We start from the raw sequence: 27,871 nt of genomic DNA, 5'->3' as shown, positions 1-27,871 counted from the left end.
ACTTGCAGCTGAGTGGTTCTTCTATCGCCCGCAGTTGCATCCAGCTAGCTGAATAGTTAGGTCCTTTCTCGACAGCTATACCCACCAGGAGCGTCTCAACCACCCGAGTCACAGTGCCAAAAGCATGGCGAATTATCTTCCCCACAGTCCTCTGCCTGTCATCGTTCGCCTGCATCAGAAATTCACAATGGCCAACAATGGCGTACACGTTGTCTTTCCGGTAAGTACTGTCTATTTACGTTTCGATAAAATGTACGCTACGGGATCCTATCTGACAGTAAAGACATGAAAGGAGAAGACAAAGAAGATGGCAAAGTCAGCCTGCATGATGGAAGATCGAAACCGAGAAAAAAAAAGCAAGAAAAAAATTGTTTTTGTAAGTCAAGACCAAGTCAAAATATTTATTTGCGTATTCTGGTAAACGGTTTTGTACAATATGTCGCTGAGATCCTCTCTCGTTCCCTTGGAGGTGATTGGCTGTGGGGGTGGAGGCGAGTGCTCTCTAACTTTCCACCCAGGTCTCTTTCTCTTCTTAAATAATACTATTTGAAACATGTCTAATTTATTTATTTATTTTTAACTAGTTAGCCTGCAATACTTCGGTGAAGTTGGCAGGGCATTGTTTGCTCTTTTTTGTTCATTATTTTATGATTATTTGGCCCACACGAACCTCTCAGTTCAATTGCTCCTATTGTGCCCCGTGTATGTTGCGCTTATTGCATTTCAAATGCAGATAATTTTAGAGGCCTGGGCTGTCTTACGCTCTCGTATTTCTTGGTTCCTTGGTGTAACACAGGCAACACCGCATATAAACTCTGCAAGAACAGAAAAGAAACGAGAAATAAAAAATTATTTCCTCTGTGTGTTCGTGTTTTGCAGCAGACCTGGTAGTATCAACGTCTGTTGTGGGTGGTTATAAAAAAAACGACCATCATCCTGAACAGGCGCGCACCCAATCACCGCCCAAGCAATCAATACGAACGGCTAACGAGAGAAGCCGCAATGTGCCACTCGTAATCGATGTTGGCCTATGGCGTGTTCCCTTCCTAACAGTTAGTTGAGAGGTGTGGTGAGTAGTAATGTTGGCCCGATAAATGTGGAACACCAGCCATTTGTAGTATGCCAGTCTGATCTTCTAACGAGGTTACATGTCGTTTCACTCGGCCTGATGTCATGGTTGCTTTTCATTGTTGCACTGTATCGTTTCACACACGACCGTCGCTGTTGCCTGAAGAAACAAATGAGCTGCGGTGATGATAATGTACATGGCACAAAGTCCAGTTCCCGGATAGTAAAAAGGCAAACGCAAGAAGCAAGGTTGTGCAATGAGGAAGAAGGAAAGAAAGAAAGGAAGGAAGGAAGGAAGGAAAGGTAGTGTGTCTGCTACAAACGCTAAGCTTCACTTATCACATATTCACCCTCGGACAACAACTCTTGAATTTTTAGGCATCTATTACATCTTTTTTATTTGCTGTAAAATTAAGTCAGAAAGACAACGCACTTTAATTTCCACTCAAGTTTCCCTATTGGAGAGGAACCGTTGGGAGACCTTGTCTCGCTTGCGAGAAAGGTGAGCACCAAGAGGCGCACGTCGACCATGCGAAGTGGCCTGCTGTGAGAAGTGCAGTTTCAAACTACGGGCCACACGCACCTGCATCTCGAGCCTGCTCAAAGTGAAAGTACTGAATGCCTCACCAAAGGGCAGATTTTGCCGTCATCATTATCAGCGTCCCGCGGCATCGACTTCAGTCTGAGTCATACAAAAGTCATCACTTATGACCAGTAAAACAGAAAGTTGGGCAAATGTACGTGTGACCGTTAATTTTTACTAGTGAAGCAGAACGCATGTTATGTGGGGTTTAACGTCCCAAAACTGCCATATCATTATGAGAGACGCTGTAGTGGGGGGCTCCGGAAAATTCGTCGACTTGGGGTATTTTAGCGTGCACCCAAATATGAGCACACGGGCATACAACATTTCCGCATCCATCGGAAATGCAGCAGCCGCAGCCGGGATTTGATCGCGCGACCGCGGGTCAGCAGCCAAGTATCTTAGCCACTCACCACCACGGCGGGGCAGAGGCAGAGGACAGAAACCAAGCACAAAAGGAAGGGAAAAAACACTAGATTGCCGAAATGCAATGATTGTCTAGTTGTCACCTGTATTTCATTTTTGCCTTCGGTCTATGTGCTGTTTCACACAATATAAGAATGTTATGACGCGAAATATTGCCAAACTTTCATCATAGCGTCAGCACGTGAAATTATCTCTTGGTCGTACGTGGGTCGATCTGAGAAGCAATGCAAAGAAATCTTCCCATCCATCCAGGGTGCCTCTGAACAGACGGCCAAGCTTGGCTTGGCTGTCCCCTTGTGCGACAAGCCGGGTGACGCTGGGTCTTGCCTGTGACTTCTGTGGACCTAAATGAAGTTTTCAACATCATCATCATGCATATGATTGTAGAGGCAGCATAAAACCACTTATATCGAGAAATATTTCGAGTGGGGCTTGCTAGAACCAATATAACAAGTAAAAGGCGTCTGTAGCGAATGCGCCCAGCACATTTTGAGTTATTTCTTCCAATAAAACTTGTTTTATTGCATTTATTTAGTGTACTCTTGCATGTTAGATCCCATGTGTGCTCTAGTATCTGAAAGTTAAGTTAAAAGACGTGACCGACTTATTGATGGGTAAATTCAGAAATCTCTCTGCTCTAAACTATGAATTAACTCTTAAAGGCAATTTTGTTCCTTTCAGATGGGATATGCAGAACCGATGAGTGAAACTGAGGCGAAAGGATTTGTTAACTTGGCGGCGTACATTTTTGTATATTGTTCTTCTGCTGACAAACCGTAAGACGTCAATTTTATCGTGTTCCTTTCTATCATATTGACACACTGTATTGTAACAGCGCAGCAACGTGTAACTTTAGCAGTACACCAGGACAGGCTGATCCGATCACTGGCAATATGATCTCGTCGTCTTTTCGCGTGCTTGCGCAAACATTTTTTCCCCACAGTGGCACATACAAGCCTGCCGGCAACGATACAGTCATGATGGAAGCCGATCATATGCTCGGGCATTATAGAACATCCCAACATACTTATGAAGAAAAAAAGTACAGCTGCGCACTGATCTTGCGAAGACTGCACACAACGAAGCTGGTGATCCTGTTCTTCCTTCTCTGATTTTTACCGTCACACTCCTTTCCCAACCACTTAATGTGTTGTAGTGCACTTTGTAGAGTGGACCAGTGAAGAAACGGGATTTAAGGGATATTATAGTCAAAATCAAGAAGACATGGTCGCTGGTGGGGCATGTAGCACCATGGCAAGAAAACCTCTGGTCTTTATAGATCACAGAATAGATTTCCAGAGAAGGCAAGAGGGTGAAGGGGAGACAGAAAGTTTTGTGGGCAGATGAGATTATATAGGAATTTTGCGGGTGCTATGTGGCTGCATCAAGCACAGCAGCGAGTCGACTGCGGAACATTGGAGAGACTTTTGTCCTGCAGTGGACGTAGTAAGATTAATGATGATGATGCTGATGTTGATGTTGAATTTACAGCGCTATGCTTTCATCTATACCCTTTTTATTCCCCTCCTTCTCCTATTACCTATTTCCCAACAGCTTGCTCTGCAAGACATCGTATCACTTGATATCGGCCTCTTTGTCTCTTTCTATTCTAGGTTTATAATAAATGTGTATGTGGCTATGCTGTTGGAGATCCACGACAATTATTTCTGACGTTCACTTTTTGCGCGTGCATCCATCTTCCAGTGCCGGAATAGCTGCTTTGGGGCCACGAAACTCACTCGTCAATACTGAAATGAGTAACGCTACGGGGCACTACTACAACAGGGCAACGGATGCAAGCGACTACACTATTGGAAGCGGTGGTGGCACAATAAACGCGGGAGACTACATCGCCGTGGGAGTGTGTTTTTCTAACCGATCGAAGCAGTTGGCAGAGGCAAGCTTTATTTTCTCAAGGCGAAAGCCCTAGTGATGCCACGTGAAGCCCGAAATTTTGTTGGCGTCCTGCGTGGCGCCGTCTCGTGACGTCGGATTGAGTGACGAGTGATGCAAGACATCATCGCGAGGTGACGTCACCCTATGATTTCGGAATTGCGTCGCAGATCGCTTAAGTTTGTCACGTCGACAAGACGTGATGGTGACGAAAAGTGTCGTCACGTTAACGTGGTGATGTCCTAAACGTGATGACGTCCTCACATCGCATCACAGCTTGCTTAAAGCATACAGTTTCTTATAAATACATTGGAAGGAACTCTAGCGCTAGTGTCATTGAGAGCTGCCCACGCTTGGCACTTCAGCAAGCATCAGAATCATGGGCGGCAAATGTTTTGCCTATAACAGGCCTGCGTATTTCACGTTCCTTCTGGCTTCGTATGGCTTGAAGCTCCTTTGTCACGAAAGAACAATCCGCAACAGTTTATCAGCTACGCATCACCACCTTGATTTTTCATGCCCACGAGCTGAAATCTAGTCACGAAGTTCAGAACAACTCTTTCCTTTTCTCTAAATAAAACCGAAACACAGAAATAGGCAAAGCCACAAGTGCGATTCGAGACCCAAAAGTATGGCGATACCATGTACTACCCAGCATTCTCATGGTCGCTGAATGGTCGCAATGACAAAGTCTCCTCCAGTTAACTTAAGAAAACTATGACTAAAAGACGGTCTGATCATGGAGGCTGCACAAAAATAAAATGAGGTGCTTCCGAACTGTGAGAAAGTCAGTACCGAGGGAGGCAGGGCAGCATTCATCCACCGAGAGGAAAAAAAAGAGATGGCCTGCATATTCCCGTCGTCTTATGTGAATGAATAAGCGAACATGCGAGATTGTTTCTTATAGCGGGCTTTGTTTATAGATGTGATTATAACCATAAGCTTATCTGATGCAAACGGCACCGCAGATTCATGTCGCGAATTACTCTATTTCGTATGTTGCTTCATCCATATGTTGGTACTTTAGCTATTCCAAAGAATATTGATAAGATGGGCGAGTTTGTATTGATCTATAGTGCGACTGCGCAAAAAACAGACGGGAACGCGAAAGAAGCGGTCATACAAACGCACATTCTTCGCTCTTGTCTCCTTTTCTCTTCTTTCGTGTTTTCGGCTGTTTTTTTTTTTGCGCAGTTATGTGATGAACCTTTCCAAAATCTCGCACAAATTATTGATAATTTACATTGACACATACCGCATCACATCTTTGAAACAAAATATACCACAGACCTAATAGAACCCCAATCGTTTACCAGTTACAAAGCTAACTCACATTGTTTCATGCTCTCTTGACGTGAATAGAATGACCCATTCTACCGCCGTTATTCTAATTTCTCGCGCTCTGTATTGTTTGCATACCTGGACGTGACTTAAGGGCCCCCTTAACAACTCCTCCGTGTTATGCGTTTCTGCCTTTATATCAGGACTGATGCATACTTCTTGCGAAGAATAACGAATGAATTGAATGGGATTGAGTGTTCGCTAGTGGCAGCCATCTCCAAAATAACGAAACCTGGCAGCTATTAACAACTTCTAACGTAGTGGAGAACAGCTTGCGTTTTATGAGAGGCTGCTTGCGAATGGAGTAACTTTTTGCTTGACTGCTGAATTTTCTATGCTGTGCCCTAGAAAAGAATTTTTATCCGAATACATATTATCAGGCTTTGCTGTCAGTAGGCAGCGCTATTTTCCAAGTACGAGAGATAATTGAAGACTCCTTGGTTTTGCGAAGTGTGCATTCTTTTTTTTCTGTTTTGTTTTCAGAACTACTTCAACTTCGAAAATCTAGCGCAAGTTGATTTCACATTCATCAGTGAGTCAGCACCTTTTGATAATAATTTTAATGCAAAGATTGTGAGTATATTGATCGCGAAATACTATCACACATTCAGTCTGCGATTAGTAACGCTCGAGATATTTCTGAACTTCTTACGCTAGCAGCATAAGCGAAACAGGTATGTTTCGAAATATTTGTGAGCTCCTTCATATCGATTTTAAAATTGAAGTTCGAAATTTTTCTCAATCACAAACACGAGCTACTTGGCACAAACATGCAAGCTTATTTACATAGTACAAAAATAACAGTGAAGAGCTGAAATATTCCTTTTTTCGGTTGTCATCCATGAACTGGATATGTTAGCACAATACATCAGTAACACGTAGTCAATTTTTCTATTTGAGTGAAAAAATGAAATCCTCACAGAGTGTTCCGATTCCCAGGGACTTCATTGAAGAAACAAGCATATACTTTTAGCTTGTGGGTGTAGTCGTGTAGACAGCTTATGGATGCTCAATTTTCCATTTTATATGCACTTTGTTTATGTATGTTGTAGTCTATGTGTGAAGTGCAAGTAAGACGTTACTTTCTTTCTGTATTGCTGTAGACAAAAGACGCAGAGAAAAATAGACTGGGGGAAAACGAGGCAGGAATAAACAGACAAAAACAGAAGAAAGCAATAATTTGCAGAGAATAAGTATAGGTAGAGAGAGAAATAAGTAAGAAGACAACCAGCGAGTTCCAGTGAGTTTTGTCGCTTTCACTTCCTTCGAAGCCAAGTGCGAACGTACCCTAGAAAACAGACACAGAAAGATATATATATATGAAAAAAAGATACAAGTATAGCCACAAATAATAGAGTACAGAAAGGGTTTAGGGTGGGGGACACTTGACAAGGTACAAAAAAGCCAAGCCAAGCCAGGCTGCCAGGCGCTTACCAGCTCTATACCGTGACCATTAGCGTGCGGAGGGATTCCCTCCAGGGGTGGGGGGTGGCGAAGATAGCACCCCCCCTTCATTTTATGTTATTGTATAGGGCTGCCTTTGCGCCCCTATTCAGTTGACTGTGGCAGGGGGGGGGGTGAAGCTACTCTATTGCTCCCCCCTCCATGCGCTCACCCATGACTGTAACCTAGCTTCGCACGACTTAGTGGAAGCAGCAGCGTTAATTTTTGTCGGAAAGCACGTTCGTCCTAGGCATGAGCATTTCCAACGTGGCGTTTAACTTATACTCCTTGTTTTTATTTTTTTCAGACGAAAAAATTAGTGTGGGGCCGTATTTTGACGAGGACGCTTTCGCTTTAGTATCGGCTCACATTTTCGAAGCGTTCAGTGGCCAACGCCTTTCAAATAGCAACGTAAGTGAAAACAGTATAGGCTATATTCATTTGTGGGAGGAAATATTCGGTAGTAAGTCGTTATCAGTCCGCCGCGTTTTGAAGCATTTTCGGTGCTAGGCTTCTAACACTCAGGTCACGGTTTTGATTCTTTCTTCGGTGGTCTCATTTTGGTGGATGTGATAATAGTGCATTAGGTGTTTCATATCTAAACCTCGATATGATTATGCGAGACCCCGTAGTGGATCACTCGGGAAACTTATTCCATCTGGTGTTCTTTGACGTGCCCTCGCATCGCACAGTACAAGGCCTCTACCATTTCACCTTCATCGAAATGCGATCGCCATGGCCGTGGTTGAACCCGCGCCCTGTGAGTCAGCATCCGAGCCACGTAGCAAGTGTTCCACCTAGGCTGCCTCATTTCGGCCGAGGGGAATTGTCAGGGGCCCATGTACTGTGCACTGTCAGGGCACGCAGATGGTAGGATTTCCAGGACCCTACACTATACGGCGTTTCTCATATTTATAACGTGGTTTCGGATTGTGACGCCCCAGTTATTGTTAAGTAGCTTTGCTAGGTATAAGCGATTAATGGCCGTCCACCGGGGGAAAGTTTTCGCGTTCGTGGGTGAACACGAATCCATTTGCGTAATGCTCAATGAGTGACTCTCCTCAACGAAAACACCACCAAAACAAATCAAAAGCTTGTTATCACTCGAATTTTGCATAAAGAGATGGAGTGCACTACAGAACAGCAAGTCGTGCAGCGGCTCGTGCATAAGTACCTCCCAATCAAAAGAGGATTGGCACCACCAAGTAGACAGTACCAGGGCAGGCCCAATCCAGGTCGTGAGGGTGGCTTTAACATCGAAGAGATCAGAAGAGCCTTGCATGATCTCAACGGCAGGTCGGCCCCTGGCCCGGATGGTATATCAAACAAGGCCCTTCGTAACCTTGATGATGATTCAATTGAAATGCTGAAGGGTATGATCAATGCAGCATAGAAAGAAGGCAGGGTGCCAGAGCAGTGGAAGCTGGCCAGGACAATCCTTATTCCTAAGCCAGGAAAGCCCCCTAACTTGGACAACATGAGGCCAATATCCTTGACATTATGTATCGGCAAGTTTCCGGAACATGCATACAGCAAAGGATAAACAAGTACTTGGAAGATAACGACATATATACACACAATATGGTTGGATTCAGGCCAGGGCTATCCACTCAAGATGCATTTAAGCTTATCAAACACCAGGTAATCGACAACAAAACGAGAGACGTGAGAGCCATTCTGTGCCTAGATCTAGAAAAAGCGTTTGACAACATTCACCACTCATTCATACTCGAAGCAATTTCCAAGCTTGGTCTGGGGAAAGCCTTCTATGACTACGTATGGTCCTTTCTTAGAGATCAGAAAGCCGCGATGAAGATTGCAGCTATCGAGACCACAGCAATCGAACTAGAAGCAAGGGCACGCCGCAAGGGGCAGTGATTTCCCCAATGCTGTTCAACATTGCCATGAGTGGACTGTCAAATAAGTTATCGAGCATTGAAGGGTTGAAGCACAGCATCTACGCAGATGACATTACCATCTGGTGCACAGGTTGATGCGAGGGGCAGAGTGAGAGCGCCCCGCAAGAGGCGATTGACACCGTAGAAGAGTACCTTCATCCTTCTGGGCTCAAGTGCTCCTCGAGTAAGTCAGAACTTTTACTGTATTGGACTGCACGCTGGGGACCGAACCTCACGAGATGGGAGCCGTTAAACCAGATAGACATTCAACTCCGTACAAATCAAGGGGATTCCATTCAGAGGGTCGACTCCATCAAAGCCCTGGGCATGCTGATAGAGTCTACCGGCGCCAACAGCAAATCTATAGCCAAGTTAACTTGGAAAACAGACCGTGCGGTGCACCTCATACGCAGAGTGGCCAACAAAAGAAACGGGATCAAGGAAGACAACCTCATCAGGTTGATGCACGCGTTTGTTCTAAGCCACTTCACGTACGAGGCAGCAATGCACAACTGGTCAAGAGCAGAGTCCGAGACACTGAATGTGCTCCTCAGGAAAGTTATCAAGAAGGTCCAGGGCCTACTCATATATACCAGCACCGAGCGTCTGCTTGAGCTTGGCATTCACAACACGCTCGAAGAAATAGCAGAAGCCCAAGAGAGAGCACAGTTTGCAAGGTTAACTACAAGAAGGTCGGGGAGAATGATCCTGCAGGAGCTAGGCCAACACCCAATGACAATCAGGCACAATTACAATGATATCCCCGAAAATATCAGGGAGAATATCACGGTGTCTCCTATGACAAGAAACAAGCATCGAGAACACAAAGTCGTAAGAAGAGTAGCGAGGACCAGGACTATACTTCGTCAAGTCTCAAACGAGGAACAAGGGGTCGTATTTGTTGACGCGGCTTCCTACGCCAATGGGAAAGCGTTTGTGGCAGTGGTGGTCGATGGGGATGCCCATGTCGTCACTTCAGCGACGGTCAGGACGAAAGACCCAATCATTGCGGAACAGGTGTCTATCGCCTTAGCACTCAAGATGGATAACATTGAAGTCGTCTACAGTGATTCCACGGCAGCACTACGGGCGTTCGTCAAGGGGACGGTGTCTGAACAAATGCTGAGAATACTGCAAGCAAGAACATAACGCATCATCTTCTGAGTTGGTTCCCAGCTCACCTCAAGCAAATCAACGATTCCCCTCCCAATTTCAATGAAGCAGCACACGAGGCGGTGCGAGAACTCTCCAACCGCGCCTCCCCGGGGATGTGTTCTACTGGTGAAGGGGATAACCGGCAAATTCTTACAACATATAACGAGCTCACTAAACATTTCTGCCTGTCTAGAAGTATTTTCCTTCCACCTCACATAAATCTAACGCGGCCCCAAGCACTTACATTAAGGCTTTTGCAAACGCGGATGTACCCTACTTTGAAAATGTTACACATCATGTAACCTGACCTATACCCAAGTAATCTTTGTTCACATTGTGGGGAAATAGTTTCATTAGAACACATGCTCTGGCAGTGCACCAAATTCGCTCATATATCGAACATCACCTCTGCCAGATGGGAGTCGGCAATCCGCAGCTCATCCTTGGCAGATCAGCTCTGGGCTGTCCACCAAGCCCGCGAGGCGGCTGAGAAGCTTGGCATCTCAGTCCCGACGTGTTAGCTGCCCGCAACATAGTTATCTGTGTTTTGGAGGACCAAATAAAAGTTTATCCAATCTAATGAGTGACTGGTATAGACGCAGAAAATTGAGCACGTCACCGAGGAGACAACGGCAAATAGAGGTGCTAATGATTGCACAGTGTCAATGCCATGATGTTCTTAAAAATGCACTGGAACACTTTAGAAGCACGGTTAGAAAACGTTGCCGATGAGCAGTTGAAGATCACGCTAGCCTTACATTATAGTGCTGCACACGTCCTGAAATTTACAGTGGTTTGTTGAAATCAGCGAGAAAATAGCTCATTCTTTTCTCTATGAATGACGTCATGTAGCGAAGTTACTGCGCTATATACCCTAAGTACATGGTCATTGGCTGTTTTGAGCATGGTGATGTGTGTACTTACTAGAGACACACATGCCCCGCCGCGGTGGTCTAGTGGCTAAGGTACTCGGCTGCTGACCCGCAGGTCGTGGGTTCAAATCCCGGCTGCGGCGGCTACATTTCCGATGGTGGTGGAAATGTCGAGGCCCGTGTGCTCAGATTTGGGTGCACGTTAAAGAACCCCAGGTGGTCAAAATTTCCGGAGCCCTCCACTACGGCATCTCTCATAATCATATAGTGGTTTTGAGACGTTAAACCTTACAAATCAATCAATCAATTACTAGAGACACCACAAGGCGTCGCCACGCTCTCACACGTGCACTAGCGAACACACAGAAATTTACCACTTATTCGAAAAAAAAAGGATGCTTGAAGTCATGACGCACGCTGAAGAAAGTACACATCGTCTCGATTCCGTTTCATTGATTTTTTTTGCGTTGCTCGGAGCGCACTAACTGCTATGAAAAGAGATAAAAAGCGTTGTTTGCATGCGAACAATTCCTGATACTCCCTCTCAATGGACGGGTTTTAATAATTTTGTCGAATGTCAAATGTGGGACTATCAGCGCATGCCAAAGGCTTATGCGCTGATAGTCAAACTTTGATATGATTTATATGTGGGGTTTAACGTTGATTGATTGATTTGTGGGATTTAACATTCCAAAACCACCGTATGATTATGAGAGACGCCGTAGTGGAGGGCTCTGGAAATTTTGACCACCTGGGGTTCTTTAACGTGCACCCAAATCTGAGCACACGGGCCTCGACATTTCCGCCTCCATCGGAAATGCAGCCGCCGCAGCCGGGATTTGAACCCGCGACCTGCGGGTCAGCAGCCGAGTGCTTTAGCCACTAGACCACCGCGGCGGGGCGGGGTTTAACGTCCGAAAACCACAACATGATTATGAGAGACGCCGTAGTGAAGGGTTTCGGAAATTTCGACTACCTGTGGTTCTCTAGCGTGCACCCAAATCTGAGCACACGGGCCTCAGCGTTTTCGCCTCCAAGGAAAATGCAGCCGCCGCCGCCCGGATTGATAGTCAGACTTTTATATTTGAACTCACAAAAGTGTTGCCGGGCCCAATCAAGGATAGAGGCTTAGCGTCTTATCAAGCGCAAAAATCAACCTTCGGCAGTGTGTGTGGCATCCCGCGTCCGCTGCGTCAACATGCTGGAGGCAAAATCTGTAATCATGTGATAACGCCACCGTATAACGTTCTCGTAACGTCAAAGATTGCCAATATTTGGGACATCATCACGACGTCACCATCACGTAGGTTTACGAACTCTTCATTAAAGAAAACGAGACTGTGTGAGGAAAAGGGCGTACACTTACATATGTGCACAAAAATTCTAGAGGCAGGGGAGGATCAATGAATCAACCCAGCAAAAATACAACGTGACTTTAACCTTTGAGTCATCTCGAGAAAGACAGTAAGAGCTCTGGTGAAATTTCGCTATAGCAATTATGTGGACGCTCTCGGTGGGTGGATGATCTTGCATTACCGCTTTAGACACAAAATTAGTTGGGTGCAGTTCCGGTAACAGGATAGAAAGGTGCGTTAGTTGGTAGTTCGTATTGGTTAAGCAAACTTGGAGCTTGTGAACACACAAAAGAAAGAGAAGAGCCACACGGCATGAGCTCTCTATAACAATTAGTGAGCGTTTGTGCTGTGTAGCTCTTCTGTGTTTTTGGTCCGTTTTCGCGCTCCACGTTCGCTGAACGACTATGCGGTTCTGGTAGTTTAAAAGTGCTGGTTACAGATACGCCTCCAGCTATCCATATTTTGGTATTCTTTCAGACCTCATTCGAGGATTGGCTGCCTGGTTGGATCAAGCTGAACCCTGGTTCCCACTTCGTATGCATCGGCAAATACACGGGAAACGACAAGTGAGCTAGACGCTGCATGCTTGAAGTGACCCGAATAATCTTGTTTGAGATCTCTTGTTTGAGCAACTATTTCTTGTTTGAGCAACTATTTCTTTCGAATTATCTTGTTTGAGCAACTATTTTACTGACGTTTATAATTCCATACGTACGTGTGTCCGTAGAAATGCGCCGCAACGCATTACCCTCGACGCCGGTGTAGGAGCGGTGCCAAGTAGGTCACGCCGCGGTTCCGCGTTGACGTGACGCTCCCCTCATAAGCTTCTTTCGCAGGTAGCGCTGTGCATTTCTTCCTCACCCGCAGCACACTCGCCGCAGCTGCCTGCTCCTCCACCTGCTCGAAATGCACTTCCCTCGCGGTGTACCCTCCTTATCACCCGCAACGTTTGACCATACGTCGAGTGGAAACAATCTTTCGGCTTGTTTATCCGTGATAAAACTTACACGAAGCCTGACCCGCCTGTCTGCCTTTGTGTTTCACAGAAACGCTTGCTCAAGTAAATGCTACACCGGTTTCCACTTCAAATCGTTCTTCTACCACTCACGTGAACGCACGTTTCTACTGGATCAACGCCGTGCGCACCGCTGCTGTTTCGCATTCCATCAAGGTTTCCTTCGGGAAGATAGTCTATAATTTCTCTATTATAACTGAAGAGGGCATAAACAGACACCTTTAAAGTGCCCCGCCACTGTTATGACGGTTCTCGACTGCTGAATTCAGAGGTCGCGAGATCGAATATCGGCCATGACTGCCGCATTTAGATAGAGAAAAAGAAAGTCGAGTCCAGATGGTTGAAAGTTCCGGAGTGTTCTAGTACGGCCTCCCTCATAATCCTACGGCAGTTTTGATACCTAAAGCTCGAACAATTATCACGCAAACAAAGTTTCTAGGTTGACAACAGAGGGAGCAGTGTGTTTAGAAAAAGTGCCCAATGACTTCGCGTACTTTGTACTCAACGATGAGAGAGCACTTTGAATTAGAGAAAGTGGTTGACGATTAAGAGTACTAGATACTCTACTATGGGAGAGTCGAAAGCCGTCCCGTGAGCATCAGCGAAACGAGCTTACGCCCGTCGTGTCAAACATGCAACAACACTGAGGCGTGCGTTTGGAAAAAGTTGTTAACAATCTTGACGTGTTTATAAAAAAAAATTGGCAAATCCTACGTACAGTGGGAATCGATGATATGTGAAGCACAAGGGAGAAGGGTGGATCTGTCACTTAAAAATCAGCACAACGTTACGAAGTGTAGGTAAATGATGCCGTACATGACTTTCGTGTCATGATTATCAAGTTAGGATGTGTCATTTACCTTCGTCATCAATTCACATCACGTGATGCTAAAATTAGTATATGTGGAGCTAGCGAAACGATCGCGAGCGCATCATGAATGGCCCAATACACTCCAATGCAGCGTGGACGCGCGCGCACGTTAGATAAAACAGGGTAACAATTTAGAGTACAGGGTACTCGACTGCGGTAGAGCTTAAAGCCGTCCCGTGACATCCCAGGCCATATAAGGGCTGTTTATAGAGGTGTGGGCAGAAAAACCTATCACTACTTGATCCCAACTATTGTGCAACAGCGTCCGAAACGCTTACACTCGGGGCTGGCAAACCTAAAGATATGCAGCCCCAAAGTGTGCGCTGGAGAAATGTGTATTAGTATGCACCGTTTTCAAACACTGATGCTCTTTATATGATGAAGTTGTCAGCAATCAGCCGCTTCTGATATCGCAAGCGGATCATTTATCCAAATGACTTGTCACCTAAGGTTGCTACAAGCTAGTTTGCATACACAGTCACGATCACTGTTGTTGCTTTAGGAACTGTAGCGTTGGGCTGACAAGCGTATGGATGGAGTTTCACGTAATTCCCGGCATTCAGAATAGACTGAGCTTGGAGAGAGCATTCCACAATACGATACAAATACAAATAATCAAATAATGGTTATGTAACAATAAAAGAAAGGATGAATAAACAAATGATATAAATATTATATTGGTGAATAAACAATGAAACAAACAAAAGCAATACTTTATGCACGCACACGGTAAGCTTCGTTTGAATCCATTGCTTGTATGGGCCGGGGCTTCTAAATTTTTTTTTCGCGCATGGTTGCTTTCTTAAGAAGGCGTCGTTTTCGATCTCTGCGCTATAATTAACAAGGCTGCTTGAAGTTTCGTACATTGATGACCGCGCTGTAACGAAATTTTTATTAACGTGCTCGCCCTCGTTTGGTACAAACAGCAGTGTATGTCATATACAACTACACTAAGCCAAGTCGTGGCTGACAATCGAGGGAAAATAAGATCGCTTTTAGTTAGTCGGCCCAAAAATATGCGACAGCAGAACATTACCACAATAGCTACCAAAGTCTATTTTCGTAAAGTCGTATCTACATCATGACAGGCCTGCTATTCATATGTCTGCTTTCTGTGAATCAGCTAACAGTCTACTACGCGTTCTTAAGGCGTCATGAGCGCCTACGGAGCGCGCAATTTGTTGATGCTGTTGCTCTTATCGGCAACTAATTAGGCCTGAGTGCTTTCTAATGGGCGGCATCTTTAAATTTCAGTCAAGTTTGATACTTTAAAAACAACTTTAGCAGGTATTGCGTGAGAGGCGGTTTACAAATTAATGTTACAAAGTACGACATCCCAGACGAGTAATGAGCAGTGACGTTGTCCGCAAACTTTGATGAATGCGTGATTGCTGCAATGCCACGGGGGTGGCCATTACACTCCATTGCTGTGCCAATAAAAAAACGAGGTGTCAAAAGCAGTAGTGCCAGTTCATGAGCGTGCGCTTGGGTGGGTTATGTGGTCAGATATAAAGTTCAATAGGATTCTTCTTAACTGAGTGTGGGGAAAAAATTGAAATGCAAAAGGAACAAACCTGGACCCAGCGCCAGGTGTGAGATGAATTACCAACTCGCCTAGCTGTCCGTGCTTCTCGATAGGATTTTACAAGTGGCGCGGTTAAGGAATCTGTGTTAAAAAATTGTGAAACGAAACAGAGGCTGCTGATGTAGTGAACAACAAAAAGATGATCAAGATGAGTTTAACGTTTTAAGCATGATACGCTTATGTCGTAGAAGTATCATGAATTATGAATGATATGCAAGGTGTAACGTGCCGAAACCACCATATGATTATGAGAGACGCTTTAGTGGAGGGCTCTGCAAATGTCGACCACCTGGGGTTTTTCAACGTGCACCAAAATCTGAGCATATGGGCCTACAGCATTGTCACCTCCATCGAAAAATCGAAAAATCAGTTGAAAAATTAGTGGGTTTAACGTTCCAAAGCCATCATATGAATATGAGGGACGCTGTAGTGGAGTGCTCCGGAAATTTCGACCATCTGGGGTTCTTTAACTTGCACCCAAATCTGAGCACGCGGGTCTACAACATTTCCGCCCATATCGAAAAGGCAGCCGCCGCAGCCGGGATTCGATCCCGCGACCTGCGGGTCAGCAGTCGAGTACCTTAGCCACTAGACCACCGTGGGGGGGGCACTTCAACTTCTTGAAAAGTGGGTCTAAAGTATGAGCATTAAAATGACAAAGGATTATGCTGGCGTTGAAATGAAACAAGTATGCTTTTAGCCTGGTTAGGCTTTGTCAATCGGCGACATTACCACTCTTACACTGGGTTAAGGTGCTGTTCGAGTTCAGTTCCCTTAGAAATATTAGTATTTTGCGAAGTATTACCCAGTCGACGGAAGTAAATGAATATAAGAAGTAAGATGTAGAGATAGGTCAATATTGTGAATTTCGAACAGGGAGGGGTTTTAGTACAGACGCTTGAGCGACCATAGATGGGCTATTATTGAGGCCTACTTGTAGCAGTTAATGAGGAATTCTGTAATCTTTAAGACATTCATAAGGTCCATGTAGAGCTGGATAAGCTTTAGTAGTAGGCGCTTATGCAGTACGCTGTGAAATATCTTGGCAAAATCGAGAGAAACAACCCCCTCGTTGCTCACTTTACGAGTTTTTAGGCTTCGCGATTCTACGCTTCGACCGTAAAATACAACTTGCGTTAAGGAGACTGCTCCTCGGCATGTCCTTCGAATAAACTTTTTTTCTAAGCAGTTTTGAGCACTTTTGTGGCTCTGCTGTAGAACGTATGCATATCATGCAGGATACCTGGGTTCGCATCGCACTAAAATGGAAGATAAGTTTTTTTCTTATTTACTTCCCTGTAACTCGACTTATCACTGACGATTAAGCTGATTCTTCACCCACGCGAGTACCGGTATATCTGCGAAACGAGCCTCTGTAGCGAGAGCTACAGTCGCCGTATTCTCGGTGATTTACCGGGGCCCAGTGGCCGCAACACGAGCTCTGTCTTTGCCTAGCAACCACCACCGCTGACCGAGCGGCTTTCTGCGCCATTTGCAATGACGTCAGTGGGGCCACCCCTCAAACCGCGCTGCAACAGAGGAGGAGCTGTCATTACATCGTATATGCAGAAGGGGCGGCTTGGTGGAACTTGCCGGCAGATATGGATATAGTGAGTATGAGATACTGAAAGAAGCCGGGCTTCGTCGTCAGAACGAAATCGAGAGGCGGGCAGCCAAGAACAAAGAGGCAGAATGAGCCGCACGCCTTGAGAGACGTAACGGTAGAGAGAATCAAGCTAAACAGTTAGATGAGTCGTGCCTCTCGCTACGCACACCCAAGCATAACTGAGTTAAGCCACAGGCGGTAACGCGTTAAAGGTATTGCTTATTTCCCTTCTTATTTTGTAACTACGAATGTAGTTGCCCTGATTCACATCCCGCTATGCCGTGCCAGCTAGCCCAAGTTGAAACTTTGTGGAGTTAGTTTGTAGAGCTCCATTCTTAACGCTTCAAATTATGTGACAGAAACGTCTTCATGTTAGGTTGTGCAACATTGTTAAGCTTAGCGTCAGGAAGCAAATGTCAACGTAATTCAGAAAAGAAACACGTATGTCGCGAAACCCGTCAGCTAGAGGGCTCAGTAAAATGTGTGGTTCCTCTTTGCCATTCTGCTGTGCCATCTTAATTCCGTATCCATAACCAAATGATCTGAAGTCGAGCGTTATACATTATTTCAACAGTGTTGTGTGTACTCTTTCCAGCATCAGCTTTAAAAGCCCTAAAAAAGCAGTAGATAACCTCGGGAAACCAAATAAATCGCCAACATTAGTCACGATGAATATACAGAGGACGCTGACGAGATTTATCATTCTTACTGACTATGGCAAGGTTTTATCTGTACAAACGACGGACTTACTCGACGCGGGAGACCTTAATGTACCCAGATTTACGAGCAACTTCGCCATGAAACACGTTGTGCACGTAAGTGGTGCTGTCTCATTTTACACTTCTTTGGAAGTCAAAATACACACGTTTTCAGCTGCCCAAACAGAAAAAATGTGGACGATAATTGACTATTCTAAGTCGGTTGCTTGATAGTGTTCTTTCCAGTAAATCTTAGTTGCGAGTTCAGCCCCCTCCCGACTCTTCTTCAGTCCTTGTCTCTATCTTTGCACTGTTTCTACTTCCTAAGAAATAAAGTACATCTTCTAAGCCTACACCCATAAAAATGGTAGTGATTGCAGCGTTTACAACATCATGGAAGCGTTTGGTATCTGTAGCAACCATTCTATCTTTTAGAGGTTGTAAATACTCCCCTACTATGATCAGGGGGTCTCAAACAGACAGCCCACGCACCGCGGTGCGCGTACAACCTGCAAACTTTTCACTAGCAGCCTGCCACCCGCACGTGATTGCTGTCTTCTCAAAAATTTTTTTTAGTTTTTCTTCATGAGCACGTGCATGAGCTACATGGTCATGACGTAAGCATTCTTTTCATGAGGCAACTCATGTAGCAATCGCGCGTTGAAACAAAAGCGTAAATCAAGAAACAATAATTTAGAACTGGCGTACAGATTTCGGCCATTCGGCACAAGTGTATATAAGTTTCTCAAATCCTTACTCCACCCACCCTTCAGAAATTACACTTAACCTGATACGCTTCATGTCATTTCAATCGAGTACGGCCGCTGAAATCTCTTGCATTCCCGCCCCCTCCCGCCCCCCCCCCCCCGCTTCAACCGTCTGCGCCTATTGCCTGAGGCCCGCTTTCTGTGCGCAGTTCGAGACCCTTGACTTGTACTGCCAGGGTGGTGTACATTACTACTTCCGTATACGTGAAACGTTACTACCTCTGTTCACATCTGTATGCTTTGCTGTAAATTTGTAATTGGGGCAGTGTTGTGGAAAATTATGCCAACCTGTAATACCCTTCAACGTTTCCTGCAACAACCTTCCAAGTAACCGTTAAACGACATCACTGAAAGAGCACATATCTTCATGAATAGACTGTCGCAAACAGTCCGTTAACTATTAGTGGAAATACGGGAATTTCCCACACGCCTTAAGCGCTTTCTACCTCATTGTCACATCAGCGAGTTCGCTGAAAGATATGTACTATCGGCGTGACAAACAGGCGAGTGGTCGCACACCCTTGTCGGCAGGCATCATAACTTTGAGCGCTTCACTTTTTTTTTTCGAACGTGCAGCTTACATTCAGTGTTATCGCCAACGTGCGCCTGGGCATATAGCGACATCCCGAGGAAGCCATAGTAACTATACAGCTTACACTGCTCAAACCAAAATAACAGAGGGCTCAGCTAGTTGCTAAGTCTTCATTCAGACTCGTTGTTCAAATATGGTCATGAGACCAACGTCAAGGCGCCCCAAGCACTGTCGAATAACTGAAAAAAAAACGCACAACTGCGGAAAAGAAAGAAGGAATGGAAACCCATTTTCGCATGCTCAGGCAACAGGTGGACACAATGATCTAGCGATGAAGTACGCTCGGCAAGTTAGTAAATCATGATCCCGTACTTTGCATTCGCTATGTTCTTTCTATCAATACACCCCGCGTGGAGGTTTGCGGGAAGGTAACTGTTAAGGAGCTCTCACCAGCCTCTCAAAATATGAAAACAAAAACGAGGGCGTTCATCTCGCCTGGCGATTTTCGACTCACTGGCACACTTCGTGACGCAAGAAGAGTGGTCCCCGTGACTTTGTTACTGTACGTACTCTCGATTGGTCTATATACGCGATACATCGGGTGCGAATTGTCCCCAACACTTCCTAACCATGCAGCCGCCGGCCAGTTTTTCTTTGCATCTCATGCACGATCAACTTAAGTCACTTTGTTTGCGTATGTGTCTTTGTGCGTATGTGTGTGTTTATTCTGGCTGCGTAAGCTCAGGTAACAACGTGTAGCCGACAAGCACAAAATCTTGATATGCTTAACGTTTAGTTCTGACATCGTGCATGTGCTTTGAAGGAATATATGGCAAGGAGGAGATATCGCCTGTAGGAAGGGCAGCGAATACGAGGAGAAAACCACTCCTTCGCCTTTGAACGCGGAGTTATGTTGCAATGCCACATAAAATATAATTTCAGGCCCGCTGAATGCCATTTCGACCCAACACCTCCTTTATTTCTTTCAGTGCCAGCGGAATCGCGCGCTTCTCAGCGGAAGCCTTCGGTTCGCCTTAGTTCAGGGAGTGGTCGTCATGCGGCGCTACATGATAGGTAGCTCTGCTCGCGTCGCACGTGCGTCCCAGCGCTTTTCCCGCGAAGATGCGACAGGCGTGTTTCCCACTCCGATACCATAAGTATGTCAGATTTGTTCCTTCGGTGTCCTTCTTTGTGGCTTCAAGCAATGCGGCCGCTGCATCATAGCGCCCTCAAATTCAACGCACGCAGTATCGTTGCAGTGACGCTTCCCCATTGGTGTCCCGCCAAACGCCACGAACGGCGACACATTAGACACTTTCAGCTGGGCGTACGTAACGAGCTCACGTACACAGCACTGCCACGAGAGAGAACTGCACATGTGCAGTACGTAACGCATCGGTTCCAGAGATGCGCGCGTACGCCCGAAAAAAAAAAAAAATGCGGCGTGCGTAAAAGTGACGAGGCGAAGCGTACGCGGCGTGACACTCTCGCGATATCTCGATTGAGATAGCCACCAGATAGCAAAACAGCAGCGATGGCGTCAAACGCAGAGAGCAACAAAGCCGGCCCAAACAGAGTATGTTTTACTTTGAGAGACGATGTTGCACAGCTACCGCACGAGGGCGCTAAAAAGCCCCCAAAAGCTGTTTTATTTCTAAGAGCATTCGTCTAGTTGAACCAAACGTAACTTGGTACGGTCAATACGGTGAAATAAAAGTGTCGTTGAGCGCTTCGCATGCAGCATACACAACGTATCGTGCTGCATACGTAGTAGGCTCGTTACGTACGCCCAACTAAAAGTGTTTACTATCCCGAAGAACCGTATCTTTTACACAGCCAGCGTGACGGCCAACACTATGAACACGAGGAATTGCAAGACGCCACCCCACGGAATCGTACACAACTGAACAAAAAGAAAACTTTTTGTGATTTCGGTCGGGAGGCAATGCATGATTGGCTCTCTCCCCATGAACGCAAAGCGCTCACGAAGGGTCGCGACGGGCAATCGCAGGAAAGGGTAGAGGAGAGGGTGGCAAATGACTGTATCGGGTGCATCTTGCTGACATTGGTAAACTATAGAGGAGGCGCTGCTAGATCGAGCGAGCGTGCATGATAGGCTGTGAAGCTAGGATATCAAGTCACTGCCGGCACCATCTTCCGTAAAACGACAAAAATGCTCGCAAGCGAGTGTTACACATGCAATGGTTGAAGATTGTTTTTTGCGTGGCAATGGGCTGTGGTTAACGAAATGTATTTCGCATTAAATTTTTTGTGCGTGATTTATCAGTAAGCCATTTATTATCTCTCTTAAAAATAAATGAAAGCCATTGAACGCCCTCGGTTCGAAAAGGAGCTAATACACCATTTACGAAAGCGATATATCATAGGCTTTCTGCAGCACATGACACTTATTTACTAAGGTACAAAACAGAAAAACTTTCAGGTGTCTACAGGTGTCAAAATTAAGCAGCAGCACATATTTGAAGCAAATGACTTGGGCTATGGTTTCGGCGAGATTGTGGCGTAATTGTAACATCCATGAAGAAATGGTGAAAACTGAGGAAAGAAATTTTTCGTAGTTGACAACAAGTACACGACGCAACGCACCAGCACTCCTGTCCTCTTGTCTAGGAAAAAATCGAAGATGTTACAATAAGCCCGTGGTCGTATGCTCACATAGCCACCCAGAAAGATAAACTCCTCTTCGGAGAATAAATTGCTATGCGCGTTCATTGCTTCATTTCGGCTTTTTCAAGGGGCGAGCAGCGAACGTAAAAATTCATCTCGCTCCGCCTAGTAAGCCAATGAAGTGGAGTGCGAACAAGCGTCTACTTCGTTTCGTCATCGTTTTGCAGCCAAGCAGACCACGTCTCGGCAAACATGCCCGTCAACTTGGTGGGAAGCGCAGCAACTATTACACAGAACACACAACACAACCACTTATGTACATAAGCTCACCCAAAGTATGTACAACCACTCGTCAAAAACGCTAAATCTGCAGTTCCTAGTGCTGTCTCGGAACGTTACGTTATTGCGGCATTGTGCGTTAGCGAATTTCGTATCAAGGTGTCTAACATCAAGGCTTATTCGCCAACAAGTAAGAAAAGCACACGATATCACTTTGCAGAAAGAACAGAACGTGTTAACGCTCTTAAAGCAAGTCAAAAGCATACCTCGGAATTACACAGCGAATGCACATCCATTCCATCCCGATGAACGGCACGCTCCCATTTGGCTTTCTGATCGTCCTTGGAGAACGAAAACACTCGAACCTCCGGTACATTGTCAATAGCGATGGCAGTTGGGCCCGCAGAACTGCTCCGTTGGGAGAGCTTGTGGACATTCGCTACGCCAATGTTCAGTGAACAAAGAATATCATATCACCAGGCAGCACAGCAGTTCACAGACGCAGAAAAACACGGTATCTTCATGCAGTCAGCAAAAGAAACACCAGCACACGCTGATAGGCTTCGCAGGCTTAGCAATCCTGCTCTCTCGAATGTCGGCAGCATGCAATTGTATGTCCACTCAGCACGAGGCGACAGTCAAAACTGAGCGACGTCAAAGGCCATCCCCGGAGTAGTGAGCAGGCATGGAATATATTGCCACGTTAAATTTCCCAAGTTTTTGTTATCGTTCCAAAACACCACACGATTCTCAGCGCAAACCGTGCCTGAAGTTTTCTAGAAGGTTCCGGACTGTAGAAGATCATTTCGATAAGATCACGCCCACTGTGCGAACAGTACAGATTGTTCTGGAACCTACGCCACCGCCAGCGATAACGCTAGAACATTCGACGGCAAGTGTATAAATGCCGACGCGCTTCGCCGCTTGTCAGTTGTTGATCGAAGGCCGACGCTCCGTTCGCCGCTATCAGTCCGAGACTGCTATCTGTGCGAGACTGCTGCTGTATTTGGACTTTTCGTTTACCGGGCACAGGTTCGCCCAAATAAACGGTTAAATCCCAACACGAAGTCTCTTGCCTTCGGCCACGTCACGACCCCGTGACAATATTTTCTAGGTGATATTGGTTGGGGTGCCCTTTCAAGCATTCGATTTTTTTTTTTGCGACTTGTTCGACGGTTGACTAATGCATGCACTACTGTTATTGATATGCCGTGGTTAGATAATTAGACACGCGTTTATTCATTCCCGTGCCTGTAGAAATCTCGGCACTCATCGAGTTGCAGCATGAATACTCTCGGCAATGTAAAGATAGATTCGAACCTGAAGGTCCAGTTACAGATATCCTATGTTCTAATAAGACAAATTATCTAAATAGATTTGTGCCGCTGGGCAGATAAAGAATAAGCGCCCAATATACAAAAAATCCACTGACAGGAGTTTGATAACAAACCGAACAAATTCACTCATTACCATACCGGTGCGGTGTATGAGGGTCATTTTAGCTGCAGCTGCTTGTAGGAGAGACGGGCCGTTTTGCTAAGCAGCGGTTATTAGAACACAAGAGAACGCTAACCAAAGGCTCACCTTCCACACCATCTTTACATTGTTCACGGTGTATGTGCGTGATAGAATTGGGTGAATGCGCTCTTTCGTACGAGTGCGTGATTGAAGAAGCGCGTCTAATCATTCGTGCATCGAGTATCGATGATGGTGGTAGCGTAAGCGCGAGTCAACCGTGGCTTACTTAGCACCAAAAAGAAATCAAACGTAATAACCATAACACCTAACGTAAACACCCACGTGGGCCAGATTGACAGGTTCGCATATTGCTTGTGCATGCGCGGTTCAGTTTCCATGTGTTATTTTCCGCCGCTGTGCGTCTTTGCAGTTAGTCGCCATTTGCGCTGTCCTGACTTATTCCTTGTGCTCATGTTTGCCTGTACCCGTCTTTTATAACTCTCAAATCTCCAAATGGTCATATACTTTGAGTTTATGATTTATCTATTTGGGTTTGAGGCAGAATATGTCGAGTGCAGAGGTGGATAAGTTGCAGGTTACTTTGAGAATTATGTATCAATTTCAGGCAGTAAGCTGCGATGTAACATTTGGCTCTATATTGATCGTGCTTTCTGACCATACTAAATGAGTGTTGCAGGATGATTTTAAACCTGTTGTAATAGCAGTTTTACGCTACGCCATACAAGACGTAAATGCAAATCGTGATGAACAAAAATTAAGACCTTAAACGTGAAAAGTAATTGTCTTAGAGTTCATGGTTAAGACATCTGTACGACATTCACGTCCCTGGAGTGTAAGAGGTAGATAAGCTGAAGTGGTGCGTGCCCGTTAGAATCATCTTCAGCGCATGCTCACCTCTGGCGTTTCCTTTCCTGTACCGGGTATAACACGTGTACGACTAATATCTGAGGGGCTTTTCTGTTTGCTTAAAGCTGCTCCCTGCATTACTCCGACGATACCGCAATCAATACAAAGAGTAGGGTTGTATATATTCTTGCGGTTAGCATGTGTGTGGCGTAGAATCCTTATATTCTGGGCATGCTCTCATGAAATGCCAATGTATTTGATAAGTCGGCTGCTGCAGTGTCGGATCTCCTGGCAAGCCGAAAATAGTTGCACTGCAGTGCCATGCCCGACTTGCAGCACCAAGATGTGTTCTCGAGTGTATAACCAAAGGAAAAAAAAGTTATCATTCATTTCTTCACACGTTGCTGACTATGATATTTTAGCATTTATAATTGCTGCCTCTTGTAAAATAAGCCATGCTCAGGAACATGAAACAAAAGAACTATTGCTTTCGTGCGTCATCAAAACTGTTACGCTGAATTTTCAGCAAAGCATCGGCCGCGCTATATCTACTATACTCTTTTTCAACACTGCGGCTCAGCACTACCAGAGCTATGAGGTGTAAGAAAACCACACGCTTGCTTGACAAAACATAGTCCCAGATAAACCAATGCCTTAAAACTGACAGGGTTGACTAACTATCGAAGACATTGTTTGGGCTGCATCACCAGACTAAGGCCCGTATCCACAAACCAAGCTCATACTTTCCTCGATTTTTCGTTATCGGTTTTAAACCTTTATTCAACATGATAAACAAATTGGACCAGTATACATGAACCAGTCTTGTCCATATCTTTCACCCTGTTACCATTTTTTGGTCCTTTACAACGCATGTAGAGAAAACAGGAAGTTGGGGAAAACGTGAAGTAAGGCCGAGGCTGGTTTGTGAATACGGGCATAAGAACGCTGATTCTCCAACGGACTTGAAACTTGGTGTACAGCGTCTCGCGCTCGTCGGATCCTCCTTCAGTGGAAACGAAGAAGAGAGGATAGAAGAGTTGCAGCGGAAGATGCGACGGAATGCGTCGACGAGGAAGCACTCATACGAGAGCCACGAACAGCGTCGGAGAGAAACAGCCACAAAGGGAAATATTCCACCGGCATGAACGTCTACAGGCTCGCTCACTGGATTTTGTGCCAACCGGACGGGTTCCTGCGATCTCCGACGACAGCGCAGCTCTGGCCGACTGGCTCACCCTACGCCATCTCCTGACGGCGACAAGAGCTCTCGCTGAGTGGTACCCCGTCCTCGGATTCTTGCGACCGTGTTCATCTTTCCTGTGTTTTCCTTATATCTGTATGTGGGTCTCTCTGTCCCTGCCCTATCTCCATCCTTATCCCTTTATTCCTCCCTATCCTTTTTAATACATCCTTACCCCCATCCCTCGTGAGTCACCGTTGAGGTGTCGCACTATGATGTAAACAATTACGGGGCTCACTTTTATCTTCTTCTATCTCTTTTAAGAACCACTTACACGAACTTCTACCGATCTTCGGTAGAACAAGAAATGCACGGTTTAAGTTCTCATTGTGCCCACTTGTTCCTGCTTGTGTGCCTGTTGTGCCTGCTTGACCACAGTTTCACTGTATTTTTATGTTGATGAACTAGCCTTATCTGCAATGAGCATGCATAGACGATTCGGCGAGCAGACGTCGTGAAGACGTCGAGCAGATGACATTGCGCGAATGTATGCATGTAAAGGGGCTAACTGCCCTTCCTATTGGCTGTAGCCTGTAGCCCCCACAGTGCTGAAGGGAACTTTTGAAACAGTGGGTCTAGAGCCGCATTTCTGTTCCAAAAAATACATTTTCTCGTCAGTATTTGTAGGCAGCAATTAGGAATGTAACGCCAGTGCAGGTGCATATGAAAATAACTGCGAGAAAAGTTGCTCATTATGACTCATTATTTATTTATTTTCAGATAACATCCTTTTGAAACCAGCGTGTCACGGATAGACGTACGAACAGCTTCAATATTCCTACTAGACGATTTCTTAAACGTGGAAACGCTTCTCCTAAACCTTGATTCAGAGTAATAAATTTGTGTGCACAGCCCCATAAAAGCGTATTCGTTGTGTTTTCTTTTGTGACAATGCTGTGGTATTGTGATTGCCGCGTAGGATCGGCTTAAGCATGCTTGGTGGTGCTGTCACGATGCTATAGCTATTTTTACATGTTAAATATCTCTGCATAGAGAAATTTGAAGAACCCTTCGAGAAAACGTGATTTCAACTAAAAAAAAAATGAGGTCCGGTTAACCCTTTATTTTGGGGTACTGCTACGCGCATCTTCACGTTTGTGTGCCGTGCCGTTCCTTGGATTAAAATTGTATTTCGGCGCTGCGCTTAAGCGTATCTTAGAAGTTATCTAGAACAAAAAATGCATGCTTGCGAATCGCTCCATTGTGTGCCGCAAAAATCCCAGCTGTTAAAAAAAAGAAATCTATAAGCTCTTTCAAAATAAACTATTTCAAACAATTCTCATCGACTATCAAGACATTTATTTGCCCTTTATTTTGAGTAAAAGCATGCTCCAATATCTTATGCGCCCAGTATAATGCTAAACATGAACCAGAAGCGAAAATTTACAACCAGATCTATTATATTTTTACAAGATTTTTGCATTAGGTGAGTCTGCCTCGGTAGTGTAGCGGTTTTGGTGCACAGCTGCTGACCCGAATGTCACGAGTTCGATAGCAGTCATGATGGTCACGTTTGAATGGACGCGAAATGCTTGAAGCCAGTGTACTGTGCGATATCTATGGACGTTCAAGAACACCACATGGTTGAAATATTCGGAGCGGTCAACCACGGCGTCTCTTATAATGCTATCGTGCTTTTGGGATGTGAAACCTAGTATTACTTTTATTCAAAGTTGGGCGAAAATTTTAAATGCCTCTTGAAAATGCGAAACAGGACGTTGGGAGTTGTGGTGTCCTGAAATGTCGGCATCAGCAGAACTGGTGGCAAAAAAAAAATCATCATGGTATGATTGAACCATGTCGCATCGTCAACCCTTTTGGCTAATACCGCCAGAATTCCAGACGTCAATATGACGTAACATTAGGCAATTTCGCAATATGGCAAAAAGGGTATTCACAGGATGAGGGCACCATGTCGCATTGTCATCCCTTTGGCTAAAACTGCCAAAGTTTGAGATGTCAATATGACGTAACATTAGGCGATTTCGCAGTATGACGTCGGGACGTGACGTCCTCGTTTAGTTAAAGGTAGGCCGATCACGCAGGCTATGCAAGACTAAGGAAAGTGCATAAAGCTTCCAATGCCGACGATCACGTGCCCAGTGTCAAACAGCGTTGAATGCAGAAAGCTTTCAGAAGAGGGGAGACGTAAGGGGATGTGTGCAATCCAAGGAGGTTTAAAAAAAATTATAGAGTGGAAGCTCCCGCAATGCTTTGCCAGCAGTAGTGAAACCAGCTTTGCCCTCCAAAGACGTCAGAATCATGCTGTTTTCTGGTAATGCCTACTTAGA

The 27,871-nt window shown here is 45.3% G+C and overlaps 1 protein-coding gene across 1 annotated transcript; it reads left to right on the top strand.

The window, feature by feature from the left end:
* Positions 1-26,430, top strand: LOC142765634 (uncharacterized). Its single transcript, XM_075866947.1, has 4 exons — positions 1-220; positions 12,512-12,600; positions 17,707-17,926; positions 26,301-26,430. The coding sequence occupies exons 1-4, from the start codon at positions 125-127 to the stop codon at positions 26,313-26,315; spliced, it is 420 nt and encodes a 139-aa protein (XP_075723062.1). The 5' UTR covers positions 1-124; the 3' UTR covers positions 26,316-26,430.
* The last annotated feature ends 1,441 nt before the right edge of the window (positions 26,431-27,871 follow it).

Source organism: Rhipicephalus microplus, chromosome 6 (assembly GCF_043290135.1).
Source record: "Rhipicephalus microplus isolate Deutch F79 chromosome 6, USDA_Rmic, whole genome shotgun sequence".
NCBI classification, from domain to species: domain Eukaryota; kingdom Metazoa; phylum Arthropoda; class Arachnida; order Ixodida; family Ixodidae; genus Rhipicephalus; species Rhipicephalus microplus.
This window is presented reverse-complemented; position numbering and strand designations above follow the sequence as displayed.